The sequence below is a fragment of the Juglans microcarpa x Juglans regia genome, chromosome 7S, assembly GCF_004785595.1.
Source record: "Juglans microcarpa x Juglans regia isolate MS1-56 chromosome 7S, Jm3101_v1.0, whole genome shotgun sequence".
Taxonomy (NCBI): Eukaryota; Viridiplantae; Streptophyta; class Magnoliopsida; order Fagales; family Juglandaceae; genus Juglans; species Juglans microcarpa x Juglans regia.
Window position 1 is genome coordinate 8,355,263 of NC_054607.1, and position 17,126 is coordinate 8,372,388.

General features: G+C 33.3%; 1 protein-coding gene across 1 annotated transcript; it reads right to left on the reverse strand.

Annotated features, from left to right (window-relative positions):
• Window positions 1-255: 255 nt before the first annotated feature.
• On the reverse strand, window positions 256-3,003 carry LOC121240682 (WUSCHEL-related homeobox 3-like). Its single transcript, XM_041138178.1, has 2 exons — window positions 2,290-3,003; window positions 256-816 (listed from the first exon to the last, which is right to left on the reverse strand). Exons 1-2 carry the CDS (start codon window positions 2,662-2,664, stop codon window positions 574-576), a joined length of 618 nt encoding a protein of 205 aa, XP_040994112.1. The 5' UTR covers window positions 2,665-3,003; the 3' UTR covers window positions 256-573.
• Window positions 3,004-17,126: the final 14,123 nt, after the last annotated feature.

Below are 17,126 nucleotides of genomic sequence, written 5' to 3' on the forward strand. Positions count from 1 at the left end.
TCCCTAAAACGACGCCGCTTGGTGGTCTCACTAGGCACTGAAATGGCTGGGCCATTTCCACGCACGGTTCCAAGCCACTTTGACAAAGAAACTGGGCCTTACAACAGCAGTGTTCATAACAGTAATGCATTGACTTGTCCGAAAGATCCAAGACCAACAAAAAGCTGCATGGTCTGTCCGGTGACAGTGATATAATATGGCAGCTTTAAGCTGATTGCATGAAGCTAGGCAAGCAAGCTCCAAACCAATAGATCAGAAAGAAAACAACTCCATTATGATTCCCAACGTAGATTTCTTAACTCATGAAATTAACACAGTGCAAACTGCAAACACATGTTCATAGTACGATATGTAGGACATTGCTCATTAGCTAGACAACTGAGATCTTTATAAGCCTAGCTAGAAGCATTGCAGAAACCAAGACACAGAAATAAAAAGTCACGTACAGAAATATTAAAAAAGCTATCTCTATGGCATCACAGATCACACAGAGAGATAGATAGAGAGAGAGGATTTTCATGCAGTAGGTTTTGGTTAGTGAGGCGCAGAATGCAGATGCTTGGTGGTAATGCACTAGTCTTCTTTGAGATTGGTGGCTGTAACAGGGAAGAGTTGAAGGGTCTGGAGGGAAGTAGGGCAACGTGGTGAAAATATTGGATCCATTTCCACCGTGATCTCCTTATTCCAATCATAGTCATAGGTTGTCATCTTTGAGTTGTCTATCTCGCCCATCTGATCATCAGGGATATCTACCTGCTTCCACGTTATATCTTGCGTCGCTTGTGTTGATGCACTACCTACATCTCGGCTTCCTCCCTATTCCAGAAAATAATAAATAAATTAAAGAATTCGAAGCAGGAACAAAACTAAATAATTTAATTGTCCTTTTCCTTTCCAAAGTATATGAACTCTTCTCTCAATCAGAGTAATATATATATATATATATATATATATATACACATTTTCATATCAAAAAGATTTCGGAGTGAACGAAACACTCCATAAATATAACTCATATATATGCAGGACTTGTATTTTGCAGGTAATTAAAATATTCAAATATAAATTAAAAATTAATACGTTACCTCTAATTACTTAAAATATGGCTATTAAAGAAAATAGGTGACCCTAATTAAATATGGCCATCGAAATAAATAAAAAAATTGACTAATACATGAACTGTAATTTACACATTAAATCTTAATATTGAAATGTGCAATTTATCAATTTTTTTTTTTTAATTTGAAAGTGAATTAGATGTAAAACTTCTGTTAGTTTGAGTTGTGTGAATAAATAGATATATACTTAGATATAAAAAAAATAGTAATGCTACATACAGTCGTAGAGTGCGTAAACGCTGCGCAATCGTTTTGAAAAAGAGTGAGGTCTACTATTAAAAAAATAATTTTTTTTACATGTGAATTTCATATTTACTCATTTTTTTTAAAAGATTGCATGACTTTTGTACAGTACTACTCCACGAATGTAAATAGCATTTCTCAAAAAACAAAAAATAGGGGTTGTATATCAGTATAATATATGTGCATTGGGAGTAAATATATAATCACAAGATACTTGTCTTGTTGTTGCAAGAGTATTAGTTAAACGACAAAAAAATTATTCGAGTGAGCAACAAGAATTTAGTGATGTTTATTGTGTTGCTCGTGAAGCAGCTTGCAGTCATTACTTTCCTGGAAACTTCCTATATGTTTTTGTTCTAATAATGAAAAAGCATGAATCTAAGCCTTCTGAAAAGAAGAAGAAGAAGAAAACGACGACAGAAGCCGACCCCTCAAAAAGAGAAACAGAGAACACACATAGAAAAGCATGCGAGAGAGTACTATTCTTGCATGTCTACCAACAGGAAGAGCATGCAAAAGACTGTGCTTGCATGCGTCTAACCTGATCCATTATTTGGATGGATTCAGGCTGACAAACCACTCTCTTATCTGATGTGTTTTCCTTCTTCCACTACTGTGTTTTCCTGTCATAGGTTACTTTGTCGTGTATGAGAGAAATACAGTGCTCTACTCTACGGATCTTGAAGCAGATCAACTGACAAAATGTACCGCAGCTAGCTAATTTAGCAACTGAAAAGAATTGTACTAGAAGAGTAAGCATCCCCATTATTGTATGAGTATTCATGGGTATACATTCGAATATATTATGTAAGGGTAAGAATTAAAGGAGAATATTCTCTCGTTCTAAATGTAGATCATCAAAGCCATCTATCGATGATCAGTAGAAAAAAGAAAGTAGAAGAAATATTGTAGAATCAAGATAGATTACCTGGGGAAGAAAGCTAACTGAGTTTTCATAGGAAAGTTGTTGAAGAGCAGAAGAACCATGAGACTGATGATTATCAGGGTAGCCAAGAAAGAGTTGGTTTTGCTGATTAAGCTGCTCATGATTATAATAATGGAGTTGCTGTTGCTGCAATTGCTTACTGAGTTTCCTTCTGAGTTTCTGTCTGTCTCTTGCCTTGTGGTTCTGAAACCAGTAGAAGACATTCTTGCCTTCAATCTTACCATAGAAAGAGAGGTGGGCAGTAATCTTTTGAATCTGAGAAGAATTGGGAGTTCTAATCCCACTCCTGTACATCTCTTCCAAGATCATGATTTGCTCTGGGGTTGGGCACCATCTTGGTGAAGTTGCTGGGGGCATTTTTCTCTAACTTTGAGTTGTTTGATCAGTCTGTTTCTTTTGTTGGGAGGCTAAGGCAGGGGCTGGGTCTGAAAGTGAGTAATAAATAGATGGCAGAGAGAAAGGTACAGTAGAATAGTCGGTGAGAGACAAAAGGGACGTCGGAGATATATAGAGAGAGAGAGAGAGCTCATAAAGGTAGGAGTCAAATGAGAGGAAAAGGCCGTACCAGCCCAGATTAGTCATGCTCATGTTTCCCTCTGAGGAGCATTGATCAAGAGTAGGTCTCAGTTCATGCACAGAACAGAGAGAGAGTCTGTGAATGAGTGAAAATTGAGTGAGTTTAGGAATTTGGATACTTCAATGATTATGTCATCATTACCTTGTTATTTATCTTCACAACAGAATGAATCAGACATGCAACAACCAAGTTGGATGCAGTCATTTTTTTCTTCTATTTAAATGAGCTGACTCAAGTCATGTTTTCTTTGTCGAAAATTGCTATTAATCATCTTCTAACATTTATAATGTAATATTAAATAATAGTTTAACAGATAAAACATAACATGAGAGAGTTTTCTAATAATTTAAAATCACATAATTAATAATGTAACACCCGGGCTCAGCACCAAGCCCGTATTCTAAAAATTTTTGGGTTTATACATGTGAAAAGCCTATTTGAGACTAACGAATAATTTTTGGAAAAGATTACGGGTCTAAATTTTTATTTTGGTGGATATCGAATTTTTATTAGGCTGGCTAATTAAGTTAAAATCATTAAATAATTTTTGGATTAGGTGGAATCTTTTTATGGGCAAAAGAAATTTGTGACACAAGTTAGATTATTTTAGAGGTTGAATCGAGGCCCAAAACTCAAGTAAAAAGCTCAAACCTTGAGCACCCAAGACCCAAGCCCGCGAGAACCAACGATTAGTTTGGGATCAGTTTCCACGCCATGCACGTCTTCTATCGCTAGGGTTAACAACAACACTATATATATACACCTTATACACATTCATGCACATTTTCTCTTCCTCCCAAACACAAGATCCCACGGCAGAACAACCATCAACCACTGCCCTCCTACACCACGAAACACGTGCACTACCTTTAGAAATAACAACCATAGCGTTGCATGCCCCTCCCACATCCAACACAACCACAGTTGCACCATAGCCCCTTGCATGACCTCAGCCGCAACGGCAAGTCGCAGCATACCTAGCTGCTGCGAAACCAACCTCCACACTGTGAGCCCTCCTTCCACTCAAAACCATCGCGTGATAGCCCCATTGCCCAGCCCACGCGAAATCGATAGCCACCTACATAGAGAACCAAAGTTATCATTGTTTTTGCTCCCCAAAATAGAGCAGTTTTGACTCAACCAACCCACCGCCCAAGCCGGTTGCCTCAGCCGCAAGTAATGCCACTCCAAGTTGCAAACTAAGAGCCATGAAAGCCAATCACAGGAGCACAGAGTAAGAGCCCGCCAACGTCAAGCAGAAAACCAGAAAACCCCCGGAAGAAGCCTTCATCGTCACACGTCCTCCACAACCATGACTGTTTAGCCACTGTTGAGGCCATGACACAACTGCCAGCAGAAGACGCTGAAGGATAAGCCTCCACCTTCAGACGCTGCCCTGGTCGATACCCAACACCCCAGACCTTTGCACGCCTCCTCTCTGTGTCACAGTGAGTTTCTTCTCTCCGTCATGTCATGTTCTCTCTCACTCTCATCACTCTCTCTCTCTCTCTCTCTCCATTCTCTCTCACTCTCTCTCTCTCTCTCCATTCTCTCTCACTCAATGCTCTTCCATCTCTTTGACCACCCACGACTGCCACCTAGTCCCTTGGTCTACCGCACGCCTCCTTCCTTCTCGATAAGCCTCAGCTGAACCACCCTTTCTAGTGTCTGCTTGGTTTTCAAAATAGGAAAGATTTATTTTGCCTTCGTAAAGTTCAGCATAAAATTTCTGATGAAAGTACACTTATGTCCTTTGAGTTACAAGCTAAAGTTTGAACTTGTATATTTTTATGTTGGGCGTTTTACCATGGGCCTCAGTTGGTTTGCGGAAAATTAGTATAATATTTTTAGCGGGCCTAGTCTTACTTTATATTAGCACAAAAATTTTATTTTACAATTAATGTATTAGTAGGAGGAATTAAATGGATATCATTGAAATTTGGGAAGTAAAGATATTTTAGGGTGAAGAGAATTTTAGACATTTAGAAAAAATAGGTTATTTTAGCATTTTAGGTTTAAGTATTGAAATACGTGTTCGATCAAAAATTTACAGAAGCTACGTGACTATTTTATAGGTGACGATTAATATTTTCTCAGCACTGTTGTAGGAAAATTCTGAAAAGTTAAGAAGTCCAGGTAAGTGGGGTTCTTATATTAGACTTTGCATAAAATAAATGAATTGGGGTCAATTTTGGAAAATATGCATGTTGTGTTATGAAAAAAACTTTGAAACAAACTCAGTTATTTGCTTTAAATTACTCATAAAACTTTGTATAAGAATAAAGTATTTTCTGTCCTGACTAGTGTAGACACGAGCTTATTTTTTACAATTCTTTTTCTGAATTGTGCAAAAAGGAGCGAATATGGAAATTTGTGTATAATTATATGATTATGATATGATTTTATTGTGTTCTGAATATGTTCTATACTCTGATACGATATGATGTGACTCCTGAAAACCTCTGGTATGAAATTTTGTTTTTGTTCTATTTTGACCTTATCACGGGTGTAAAACCTTGGCCTCTATTCAGGTTGATACCAACTTTTCTGTTTCCGGTGCACCCACTTTAGAAACCAAAGTGGTTTTTTGCGTGATCTTTCTTATGTGCACACTCGGCACTTTGAGAATAATAAGGAGAAGATTTTACATTCTGTTTCTGTTCGGTTGGCCGCTGGGGTTTGCACAACCTTACTACGGGGGTTAAACATGAAATTATGTTCTGATGTGATATTTCAGTTATGCTATGCCAAAAAAATTTTGAATAAGAATATTTTTGAAATTTCACTCTGATATTTTTTATAACGTGCTGATTATACATTCTGAAAATAAAAATATTTTGTTCTGTATTCTGAACTATGTAAATGCTCATGTTTACATTCTAGCATATGTTCTTCGCTTACTGAGTTGTTGATAACTCATCCCTTATCTCCACAATATTTTTCAGATAATTTTGATGCTTCAGTTGAGAGTCAAGAGTAAGAAGTGTTAGCAAGATTTGATGATCGTAGAGGAATAAGTGACAAAGGGTACAAGTATTTATTGGAGAGTTTTGTTTAGTAGAGAAATTATTTTATATTATTTTGGTATTTTGAATCATGGATATTTTCGAGTTGTTGTGGAGATTTTAATTTATTTCATTGAGGTATTTCTTTGGTGTCTCCAGTCTTGGTAGAGGAACATCTATATTTGGTTTTTAATAAATGAATTTATATTTTATGGGGAATTTGGAATATATAAATATGTTATCGGAGATGGTTTTAAGTTACAAGAGTTAACTCTCCAAATCTCCAGGATCGGGGCGTTCGAAATAAGATGATGACCGTGAGATGATAATAAATAAATTATCCTTTGTTTTTTAATATGGGAACCAGATAGAACTTCAACCAACATGCATGCTTTTGATGCTGCAATGATACATCTAAATTCCTTTTAGTACTTATAGAAACTAAAAGGTCTAAAATGAGAGAAAACATTGGAACTTATAATATTTATTGAGCATTTGAAGTTGTCCGAACAATCTACATGAAGAATAACAATAAATGTTGTAAGATTCGCTCGACATGTCTATCTCTCTCCCTCGAGATTTTCAAATTCATGTTACACCTATAGATTTATACTCTTTTTTAAAATTCTATTTGCACACCAATGTAGAGTATATACTCTCCACTCTATGAACATGACATGATTTAATTTGTAAAAGAAATTTTAAAATTAAATATTTTAAATCAACTCTAATTGCCACAGAATGACATGAATTCTGTGTTTTTTGCACAAACTTTTAATTATTTTCTTTTCTTTTTCTTTTATAATGATACGACTCAGTTTTGATGTTGAAATAAGTTGAGTTGAATTATGAATAGTAGTATTTTGTGGGTCTTATTGAAATGGGTTTAACTTTTTAGGTTGAAATATATGAAGTAGAGTGAAATGAGTTTAAAATTTTTATTAAAAATTTAAAAAGTAGTGGTGCTATCAATGATTGGTTTGAGATGAGTTAAGTTTAGTTCAACAACCAAACAGAACCTCACTCGTATAATATTGGTACCCTCATGCATGCCTCGATGATTTAAAAAATAATAAAAATAAAAAAACAATGTGCGCCCCTCCCATGTGCAATATTAATGCAAAATAAATATCCAATGATCAGTTGACAATAAAGAAAACTTAAATTTGATAAACTACATATATAGTCTTCCAGATAGATATAAATTATGAGTAATTATTTCGTTTTAGGAAATTGAAGTAAAATTAAATCGTAATTAAAGATTAATACGATGGCTAAAATTTATATCGGTGATAACGAAAAACATCCATCACAGTTTAATCACTTTTTTTTTTTAGAAAAATACTGATCTTATCAATACTCATAAACCAAAGAATGGATACAAGGAGGAATATCCTCCAATTAAATACTCTCCTCAGAGAGATCTAAAGCATTCTTTGCTAACACATGAGCAACATGATTAATAGTCCTAGGAGCATGCCTAACAGACTGATGACGCACCTTCCTCAATAGAATTTTAACATCTCTGATGATCATTCCCACTGAACTTCACTTCTCCTCTATGCTGTTGATAGCATTTATCACTGAAAGTGCATCCCCTTCGAATATAATTTGTTGCAGATCCAGTTCAATGCAGAGAATTGTGGCTTTAAGTGCTACTGTGGATTCCCCCAGTTGTGCATTTGGAAAGATCTCCCTAGTTTATCTTAAAGTTGCTACTACTTTACCTTGCCAATCTCTTACAATGACTTCTATTCTAACTTTGCACTGCAATTTATCAATAGTTGCATCCCAGTTAATTTTATAAGTGTTTGAAGAAGATGTTTCCCATTTATGAATTGTTCTTATGTTAGTCCCCGCTCTGATGGTACCCTTCTTCAGTGAGTTCCTGTAATCCTCTAAAGCTTGGTGAGAATAAAGGATCAAATTACTAGGAGATGTGAATTTTCCTTCAAAGACAAATGTATTCCTTCTTCTCCAAATCTGATAAGCAGTTGTTGCAATCTCTTCTAGAACCTCTTCTGGCATGATTAAGCAAAAATAATTAAGTAAGGCTCGGAAATATGTCTCCTCAACACTGCACTTCTGTAACCTTCTAGAGCATGAACCCAACACATCTTGAATTGATCTACAACTCCACAAAGCATGTGCTATAGTTTCTGGCTTTTTCAAACATAAAGGACAGTTAGATGAATCCACCACCTTTCATTTGAACAAATTAAGTTTTGTGGGAAGAGCCTCATAACTAGCTCTCCAAAGGAAAACTTTGATAGCATTTGGAACTTTAAGCTTCCATTGTTTTAGCCAGAGCTCTAAGTTGGAATTGCTGCTTGATGATTGACCCTTTCTTCCATCCATAAGCTCTCCTTGCAGATGATATGCACTCTTAACTGAGAACTTACTAACTGCAGTACACCTCCATGCCAACCTATTTGAGGTATTATAAAGACTAATGGGAATTCAAGAAATAATCTCAATGTCAAATTCAGAGAAAATTTCCTTCAATAGAGATAGTTTCTAGTGCTTGAATCATTATCTATCAAGTCTTTAACCTTTGCATTTCCATCCAATAGCCTCACAGGAGTTTGAGTTTTGAAACGGGAAGGTTTAGGGACCCACTTATCATGCCAAATCTTCACTAATTCTCCATTTTTTATTTTCCATATCAAGCCTTCATTTAAGAATTGTTTAGCTGCAAATATTCTCTTTCATATAAAGGATCCATTGCTGCCCAATTTGGAATTGAGAAATTCTGTTCGAGGGAAATACTTGGCCTTTAAAACCTTTGCTGCCAATGAATGTGAGTGCTGGATTAGCCTCCATCCCTACTTTTCTAATAGAGCGAAGTTGACATTTTCAAAGTCCCTAAAGCCCAATCCACATGTATTCTTTGCCTTTCCTAGTTGCTGCCAACTCAACTAGTGAATCTTTGATATGTCTTCCCTTTGCCCCCACAAGAAGTTTTGCATAACTCTATTAATTTCCTTCAATAAAAACTTTGCTAACTTGAAAAGCTCCATGCTATAGGTAGGTAGAGCCTGAATGATAGATTTGAGAAGAACTTCTTGCCTGCTTGTGATAAGTTCACCTTCCAGATACTCATTTTACTTCTAATCTTGTCCAGTATTGAATTTAAGTCTTTGGATTTGTGTCTACCCACATATGAAGGTAAACCCAGATATTTCTCATCTGACTTTGAAGCTCTAACACCTGTTATTTCCAAAATAATATCCTTCACTTCTGGTCTAGTATCTCTGCTGAAAAAGATTGATGTTCTTCCCAGATTCAACCTTTGACTTGATGCATGATCGTATGTTTCAAGAAGCTTGAAAAGTCTACTTCATTCCAGGGAATTCGCTTTGCAAAAGAGAAGTCTATCATTTGCAAAAAATAAGTGGTTAATATGTAAAGAGCCATGAGCAATAGGTATCCTTGAGATATGGCTTGTTTTCTCTGCATCGATCAACATAGAGGTTAAAACTTCCGAGTAAAGAATGAATAGATAAAGAGAGAGGGATCCTCTTGTCTGATTCCTCTTAAAGGCTTGAATCTACTTTGTGGAACCCCATTTATAAGAATAGCGTAACTAACAGTACTCACACACTTCATAATGATTGAAATCCACCTACTGTCAAAGCCCATTTCCTGGATAACAACTTCCAAAAAGTTCTCTTCCACTCTATCATTCACCTTGCTCATGTATAGTTTGAGAGTCATGTAGCCTTCTTTTCTACCCCTCATTCGAGTTTGCATAGTGTACATAGCTTCATAGGCAACAAAAATATTACCAAAAATAAGTTTACCTGGTATAAATGCATTTTGTGTTGGAGCAATCAGATCATGAATGATAAGTTTCAAATGATTGGCTAAGACTTTTGCATTTATTTATAAAAAAATTGCAAAGGCTGATTAGGCGAAAATCAGTTAGCAACTGAGATCTTTGCTTCTTTGGAATCAAAGTAATAAAAGTCTCATTCAGTTTTCCTCAAAATCACCGTTTGAATTCAAAATGGTCTTTACTGCATTAACAACATCACTACCAACAATGTTCCAGTGATCCGGAAAAAAGGCAGGGAATCCATCAAGACCTGGGGAACTTAGCGAATTCATCTCAAAAATAGCAGTTTCAGTTTCCTTAGTTGTAAATTTTTTAAGCAACAACATATTCATATCATCAGTCACTAAGTTGCCAAGATAAGATAAACTTTCTGTAATCCCTTTTGGCTGTGAAGTGGTAAAGAGATCTTGATAGAAGAGTTGCAAGAGGTTATCGATATCTTCTTGGTTACTAGCACTAAACCCTTTTCCATTTGAGACTTTGCTAATAGCATTGGAATTCTTCCTTTGGTTGGCACACATATGAAAATATTTGGTATTCCTATCCCCTTCTCTTAACCACTTTTGTTTTGCTCTCTGGCGCCATTTCAAGTCTTCTTCAAGAAAACAATCCATTTCTTTCTGTAATCCTTTTATTGTCTCAGAAAAATTTCCTTGGTTCAGACTTTGCAGCTCCTTGATCATCTCTCTTTTCTGAGCTATTAGCTTTCTTCAATCTCCATGAGTAGATTTGCTCCATCTGACTAAATGGTCTTTACACCTATCCAAGCCTCTTATAACAAAGTCAACCTTACTAGTATAATTAAGAGAGGACCTCCAGGCTAGCTTAACAATGTCTAAGCAATCTTCCTTCCTGGACCAACTGACTTCATATTTGAAAATTCTCTTTTTAATGCTAGAGGCCCTTTCATCATCGTGACAAGAAATAAATAAAGGATAGTGGTCAGAGCTTTGAACAAGGAGCACATGTATATCAATGAGAGCATAAAGCAGGTTCCAAGCTCTATTCCCTACAACTCTATCCAATCTCTCTTTTGTGAACTCCCTTCCTTCTCTATTATTGCACCATGTAAATTTTGATCCCTTAAAACCCAGGTCACTTAAAGCAAAGTCATCCAGTGGTTCTCGAAATAATTCCTTATGCCTAGTGACAGCTCCTAATTTCTCATCTTGAGAAATAATTTCATTGAAGTCCCCCGTGCATAACAGGACAATTGATTATTAGGCTTGGTTTGTCTCAGCAAATTTCAACTTTCCACCCTTTTTGCAACTACTGGGCTCCCATAAAAGCCAGTTAGAATCCATTTTTTATCCAAGTCATAATGCACAATACTAAAGAAATATGACTGAGAAATACGACACAATTCAATTACACATGCAGAATATATTTGTTCAATTATATAACTCTTTGTGGACATAGACATATTGCCAAACTACGTTAATTTTGTATCATGCGATTGTTTGCTTGTGTTTGCTTTTATTTTGTTTGTCATCTTTGGTTTCACAACAAAATGCATGCATGGTTTATACAAGAGGTTATATATATATATATATATATAATATATATATATATATATGAGAAATGGTAAATACAGTCCTAGCATGTGCAAGCCTCACGCATTCTTTTCAAAAAAGAGTATGGTCCACTATTAAAAAAATAATTTTTTCATGTGAGTTTCATATTTATCTACGTTTTTCAAAAGGAGACATGTTCAAAACTTGCATACTCTAAAACTACAAATATCATTTATATATATATATATATATCTTTATATATATAAAGAACCTATGAAACGAAATTTTCTTGTTTTCGTTAACTTTCTGTTAAGCCTCCGTTCGTGTCCATTTTTGCTATTTGTGTCCATTTGTATTCCATTATAATAACTTTAAATCAGCAATGAAAATAGTGCACAGGGATACAATTGTATTTTCCTATACATTCCATTTGTGGCTATTTTTGTTGTTTATGTCGGTTTGTATTCCATTATTAATATCTTTAAATCTGCTAATAAAACAAATTTATTATAATAATAAATTATAGATGCAATTGTCTTTTCCTATTCATTGTAATAGCAAAACATTATAATAATTTACAATTTGAAAAAACATAGCAACTGAATTTAAATAGCGATTTTCCATTATTGTCTGTGTCCCAGCAACTGAATTTGTGAATCCATACATTGGAATGGTAGTTGCAAACAGAGATAAAATATTTTAGAAATTAGATAACATATTATATTACATGTAGTATTAAATCTGTGGAAGCAGATTTTAATCACATGTAAGTTATAATACGCAGTATAACTTATCATTTTTAATAATTTACTTTTTATGTTTGTTTGTCTAGGCAGTGATAAATTTGAAATTTATAATCACATGAGGCAGCCGAATGACCAGGTAGTGCAGTAGTCAGGTTCAATGTTTGAACACCAAGAGACATATTTCGTAGCAACCCTAGAGGCATTGAACTGTTTTTAAGAAAACCATTCTATTACTTTTAGTGCATTGGTGCTAAGGTTTGAAAAGTGATTTGATACCTTCTATTACCTTCTTTTTCAAATAACCCTTCTATTACAAGCAGTGAAGTGGTTTTACAGTTTCAAGGAAGATTGAAAAGTGAGTATAACTGCATTTTCTGTGTGTATAGTATAAACTTATCTATGCATTACATATGTTTGTTCATATTTCTAAGAAATGAAGAAACCGATACCATAAAACCTAAAAATTCATAAAACTTATTAAAAAAACTATCAGAAAACTCAATTCAGAAAACTTATTCGTATAACTACATATTCAGTTTATCTTCTATTTCTTTCAATTTCTTCTATGTTATGTTTCTCTAAATCAGGTGTGTGGAAGCAGTGTAGTTGCCCTAAGGTTTGGAGGAACATTGAAAAGGTCAGCCTAACTGCCTTTTGTGTGTTTATAGTATATATATATATATATATATATATATATATATAGTTTATCTATGTTTTGTGTGTTTATAATATATATATATAGTCTATCTATGCATTACACATGTTTGTTCATATTTGTAAGAAAAATGTAGTAGAAATAATTAGAAAATCAAGCATAAAAACTGAGGGAAAAAAAAAGGTCAGAAATTACCTGGAGAAGGGGGCCATTCTATAGTGATAGACTGTACCCAAACAAAGCAACAAGTTTTTGAAAAAAAAAAAAAAAAAAAAGAGAAGAAGAGGAACCGAGAACAATGACTGCATGCAAAAAAAAAAAAAAAAAAACTTGAAAACAAACATTCAAAAATAATTTGAATTACAAATATTCAGATTTAAAGTTAGAGGTATAAATCTGTTGAAATTTATAAAGATAAAGACAAACAAATGCATAGAGGGGATCTGAGGTAAGATCTCTCAGTTCTGGGATTTAATGTAAAGATAAGTCCATATTCTTAAAGTTAGAATAAAACTATAGATCTGCACAATACAAAAAAATAGAAAAGGAACAAACTTTGTACAATAACATATCTTATTTAGAATTCCTCAGATCTACAATAAATGTCTACATCTGCCAAACTCAGAATATAAACAAAAAAATTTCATGTGAAAAAAAACCAAATATGTAGTACAATATGCTAGAAGAAGAACTGCACAAGCAACAACAGAGAGAACTACAAAGAAAAATAAAGATCTGAACATGTTTTTAACATCAATCAATAAACCAAAAAATAAATAGTCATGATATGCTTAGAAGAAAAAAAAAACACTTTAGTTTCCAGAAGGAGGGGGGAGATGCATCGTAAAGTTGTATATTCTTCTCATTGTTGGTTTTGAATGGTTTTTATTTAATTGTGTAAGTTAGGGTATTCCCGTAGTTTATATATTTCTCTGTTGGATAGGAAATGTTATGTCAAGTTTTATAGAAAACTACCATGTATTCACAAAATAAAGTTTTGTAAGTCATTTTACTCATCAAAAATTTGTGCCCCAAGAAAAACACTTGAATAAAGATAGCAAGTAGAAAAGAATAAAATAAAAGAACAATGACTGCATGAAAAAAAAAAAAAAAAAAAAACTTGAAAACAAACATTCAAAAATAAACCCATACATTTTTTTTTTCAGAAAACAAACATTAAAAAAAAAATAGAAAGCAAACATCCAGGAAAAAAGGATGAGAATGAAAGAACCAAACTGATGTCAGAATGAGGAGAGCTTCAGTCCAAAAGTCCATGAAAAAAATAAACCATCAATACAATACAAACCAAGAAAATAAAACCCATAAGAAAATAAACAAACTAAGAAAAAGTAATTTGTATCTTAATAGATTTGAATTACAAATACTTAGATATAAAGTTAGAGGTATAAATCTGTTGAGATTTATAAAGATAAAGACAAACATATACACAGAGGGATCTGAGGTAAGATCTCTTGGATCTGGGATTTAATGTAAAGATAAGTCCAGATTCTAAAAGTTAGAATAAAACTATAGATCTGCACAATACAAAAAAATAGACAAGGAACAAACTTTGTACAATAACATATCTTAATCAGAATTCCTCAGATCTACAATAAATGTCTACATCTACCAAGTACATAATATAAACAAAAAAATTTCATGTGAAAAAAAAAAACCAAATATGTTTTACAATATGCTAGAAGAAGAACTGCACAAGCAACAACAGAGAAAACTACAAAGAAAAATAAAGATCTGAACATGTTTATAACATCAATCGATAAACTAAAAAATAAATAGTCATGATATCCTCAGAAAAAGAAACACACTTTAGTTTCCAGAAGGAGGGGGGAGATGCATTGTAAAGCTGTATATTCTTCTCATTTCTGGTTTTGAATGGTTTTTATTTAATTGTGTGAGTTAGGGTATTCCTATAGTTTATATATTTCTCTATTGGATAGGAAATGTTATGTCAAGTTTTATAGAAAACTACCATGTATTCACAAAATAAAGTTTTGTAAGTCATTTTTACTCATTAAAAGTTTGTGCTCCAAGAAAAGCACTTGAATAAAGATAGCAAGTAGAAAGGAATACAGTAAAAGAACAATGACTGCATGCAAAAAAAAAAAAAAACTTGAAAACAATCATTCAAAAATAAACCCATACATTTTTTCCAAAAAACAAGCATGCCAAAAAAATAGAAAACAAACATCCAAAAAAAAGAGATGAGAATGAAAGAACCAAATTGATTTCAGAATGAGGAGAGCTTTAGTCCAAAAGTCCATAAAAAAATAAACTATCAATACAATACAAACCAAGAAAATGAAACCCATAAGAAAATAAACAAACTAAGAAAAAATAATTTGTATCTTGACAGATTTGAATTACAAATACTCAGATTTAAAGTTAGAGGTATAAATATGTTGAAATTTATAAAGACAAAGACAAACAAATACACAGGAGATCTAAGGTAAGATCTCTTGGATCTGGGATTTAATGTAAAGATAAGCCCATATTCTAAAAGTTAGAATAAAACTATAGATCAGCACAACACAAAAAAAAAAAAAAAAAAAAAAAAAAAAAAAAGAACAAACTTTGTACAATAACATATCTTAATTAGAATTCCTCAGATCTACAATAAATGTCTACAACTGCCAAGTTCAGAATATAAACAAAAAATTTTCTTGTGAAAATAAAAACTAAATATGCAGTACAATATACTTGAAGAAGAAATGCACAAGCAACAACAGAGAGAACTACAAAGAAAAACAAAGATCTGAACATGTTTATAGCATCCATCGATAAACCAAAAAATAAAAAATAAAACCATTTCCAAAAAAAAAAAAAAAAGGGAACAGAGATATACTTGAAGAAGAACTGCACAACCAACAAGAATGCAAAGGCGAGTAAGGAAAAAAATAGAAACAATTGGATTTTATAGGCTTACAGCTCTTCTTCTTGGTAAAGAACTTCACGAAGATATTCCAAAGAGCCATAAATGAGCAAAAATACAAAATCAAAAATAAACCGTAAAGCACAAAAAAAAAAAAACTAAAAAAAAAATTAACAAAAATCATGGCTTCCGAAGGTCACATGCAAGAAATTAAGTGCGGAAGCAAACTCACACATTGACTTAATGGTCTGAAGAATAAATCTAAAAAATAAAGAGAAAATTAAAAGATCTAAATGAATAGATATAGATCTGTTGGTACACACAAGAAAAAAAAAATAGGTGTTGGAATTTCTCGATTTTAGACTAAAATAGAAAAGATTTGATGTTGTTTGCAAAGCAAGTAAAAAAAAAAGAGCTTTCAAGCGGGAGAGAGAGAGAGAGATGTAAAATAAGTTAGGATTTTTACCTTGCGTCTTAGCTCTTTCTCAAGATGAAAAATGGAGGGCCAAATGGGTAAAGAGAAGAGAAATCCACTCTGTCGTCGAGACCATTGAAACAGAGGAACAAAGAGAGAGATCGAGACGAAAGATGGAGTTGATTTTGAGAGAGAGAGAGAGAGATTGAGAGACAAAGGTCGGGATGGAGAGGAAAGAGAATGAAAGGAGCATCGAAGAGCAGAGAGGGATTTGTATAGCGTAAAACTGATTTGGAAAAAATATCGCTGCCACAACATCGCCATCACCTAAGTTGTAAAGACTAAATTGACCTCTTGAAACCGATAAATAGAAGGAAGAAAGACTTTTAACATATGAATTTTGTTAGTTTTAAAAATTTTACGATAAATTATATATATATATATAAATATTTCAATCAATTTCCCTAGGACAATCACAGCATATGGGGCTCATTCATATTTTTTTTCACGTCAACTATTAATCTTTATGAAACACACTTTTTTGTGAAATTAAATTAAAACAAAAATTACAAAAATATGAACGCCAACAACTTTTCTCGAGGTCATAAAAAAGTAACTTACTTCTTAAAAAGTTTTTACATTTGTTGTTGACGTTGAGCCAGAGCCATGGGCTCCATACCCTGAAAAGAAAGATGAACATTCACGTACTAGGACGTGTTTTCCTTTTTTTTTTTTTTTAAAGATCCGTAGGACCTGTCATTTTAATAAGTATCTACCTTCGTAATGCATTCACATCCACAGTAGATATAGGTCTATCACAAAGAGTATATATCGGCACAAGGAGATCTCGACGGACCCCATCACTATTTCAAGAACATAACTAAATATTTCTCGATCGAGCTATTAATATTTTTTTTATAATATATAACAGCGTGTAATTATTTGTAAATTACATAAATATTATATCGTTATTTAATTAATCTAAAACATTACGTCCTTACTAATAAAAAATTAATTCTTAATAAAAACATTAAATATAAACTAACCAAACGTATATTTCACGTTACTTTCACCTGATATAAATAAATATATATATATATATATATATATATAACATGCATGCATATTTTTCGCAGCATAATCACATTTATGTTAATTTCCTTCCACTTCGGCGACCTG

What these genes read in the sequence shown, in the direction of transcription:
- LOC121240682 (XM_041138178.1), bottom strand. Translation starts at nt 2,664, where the DNA reads ATGCCCCCAGCAACTTCACCAAGATGGTGCCCAACCCCAGAGCAAATC. An exon ending in CAGTTAGCTTTCTTCCCCAG is followed by an intron (nt 817 to 2,289) that starts GTAATCTATCTT and finishes TTTCTGGAATAG; the next exon opens with GGAGGAAGCCGAGATGTAGG.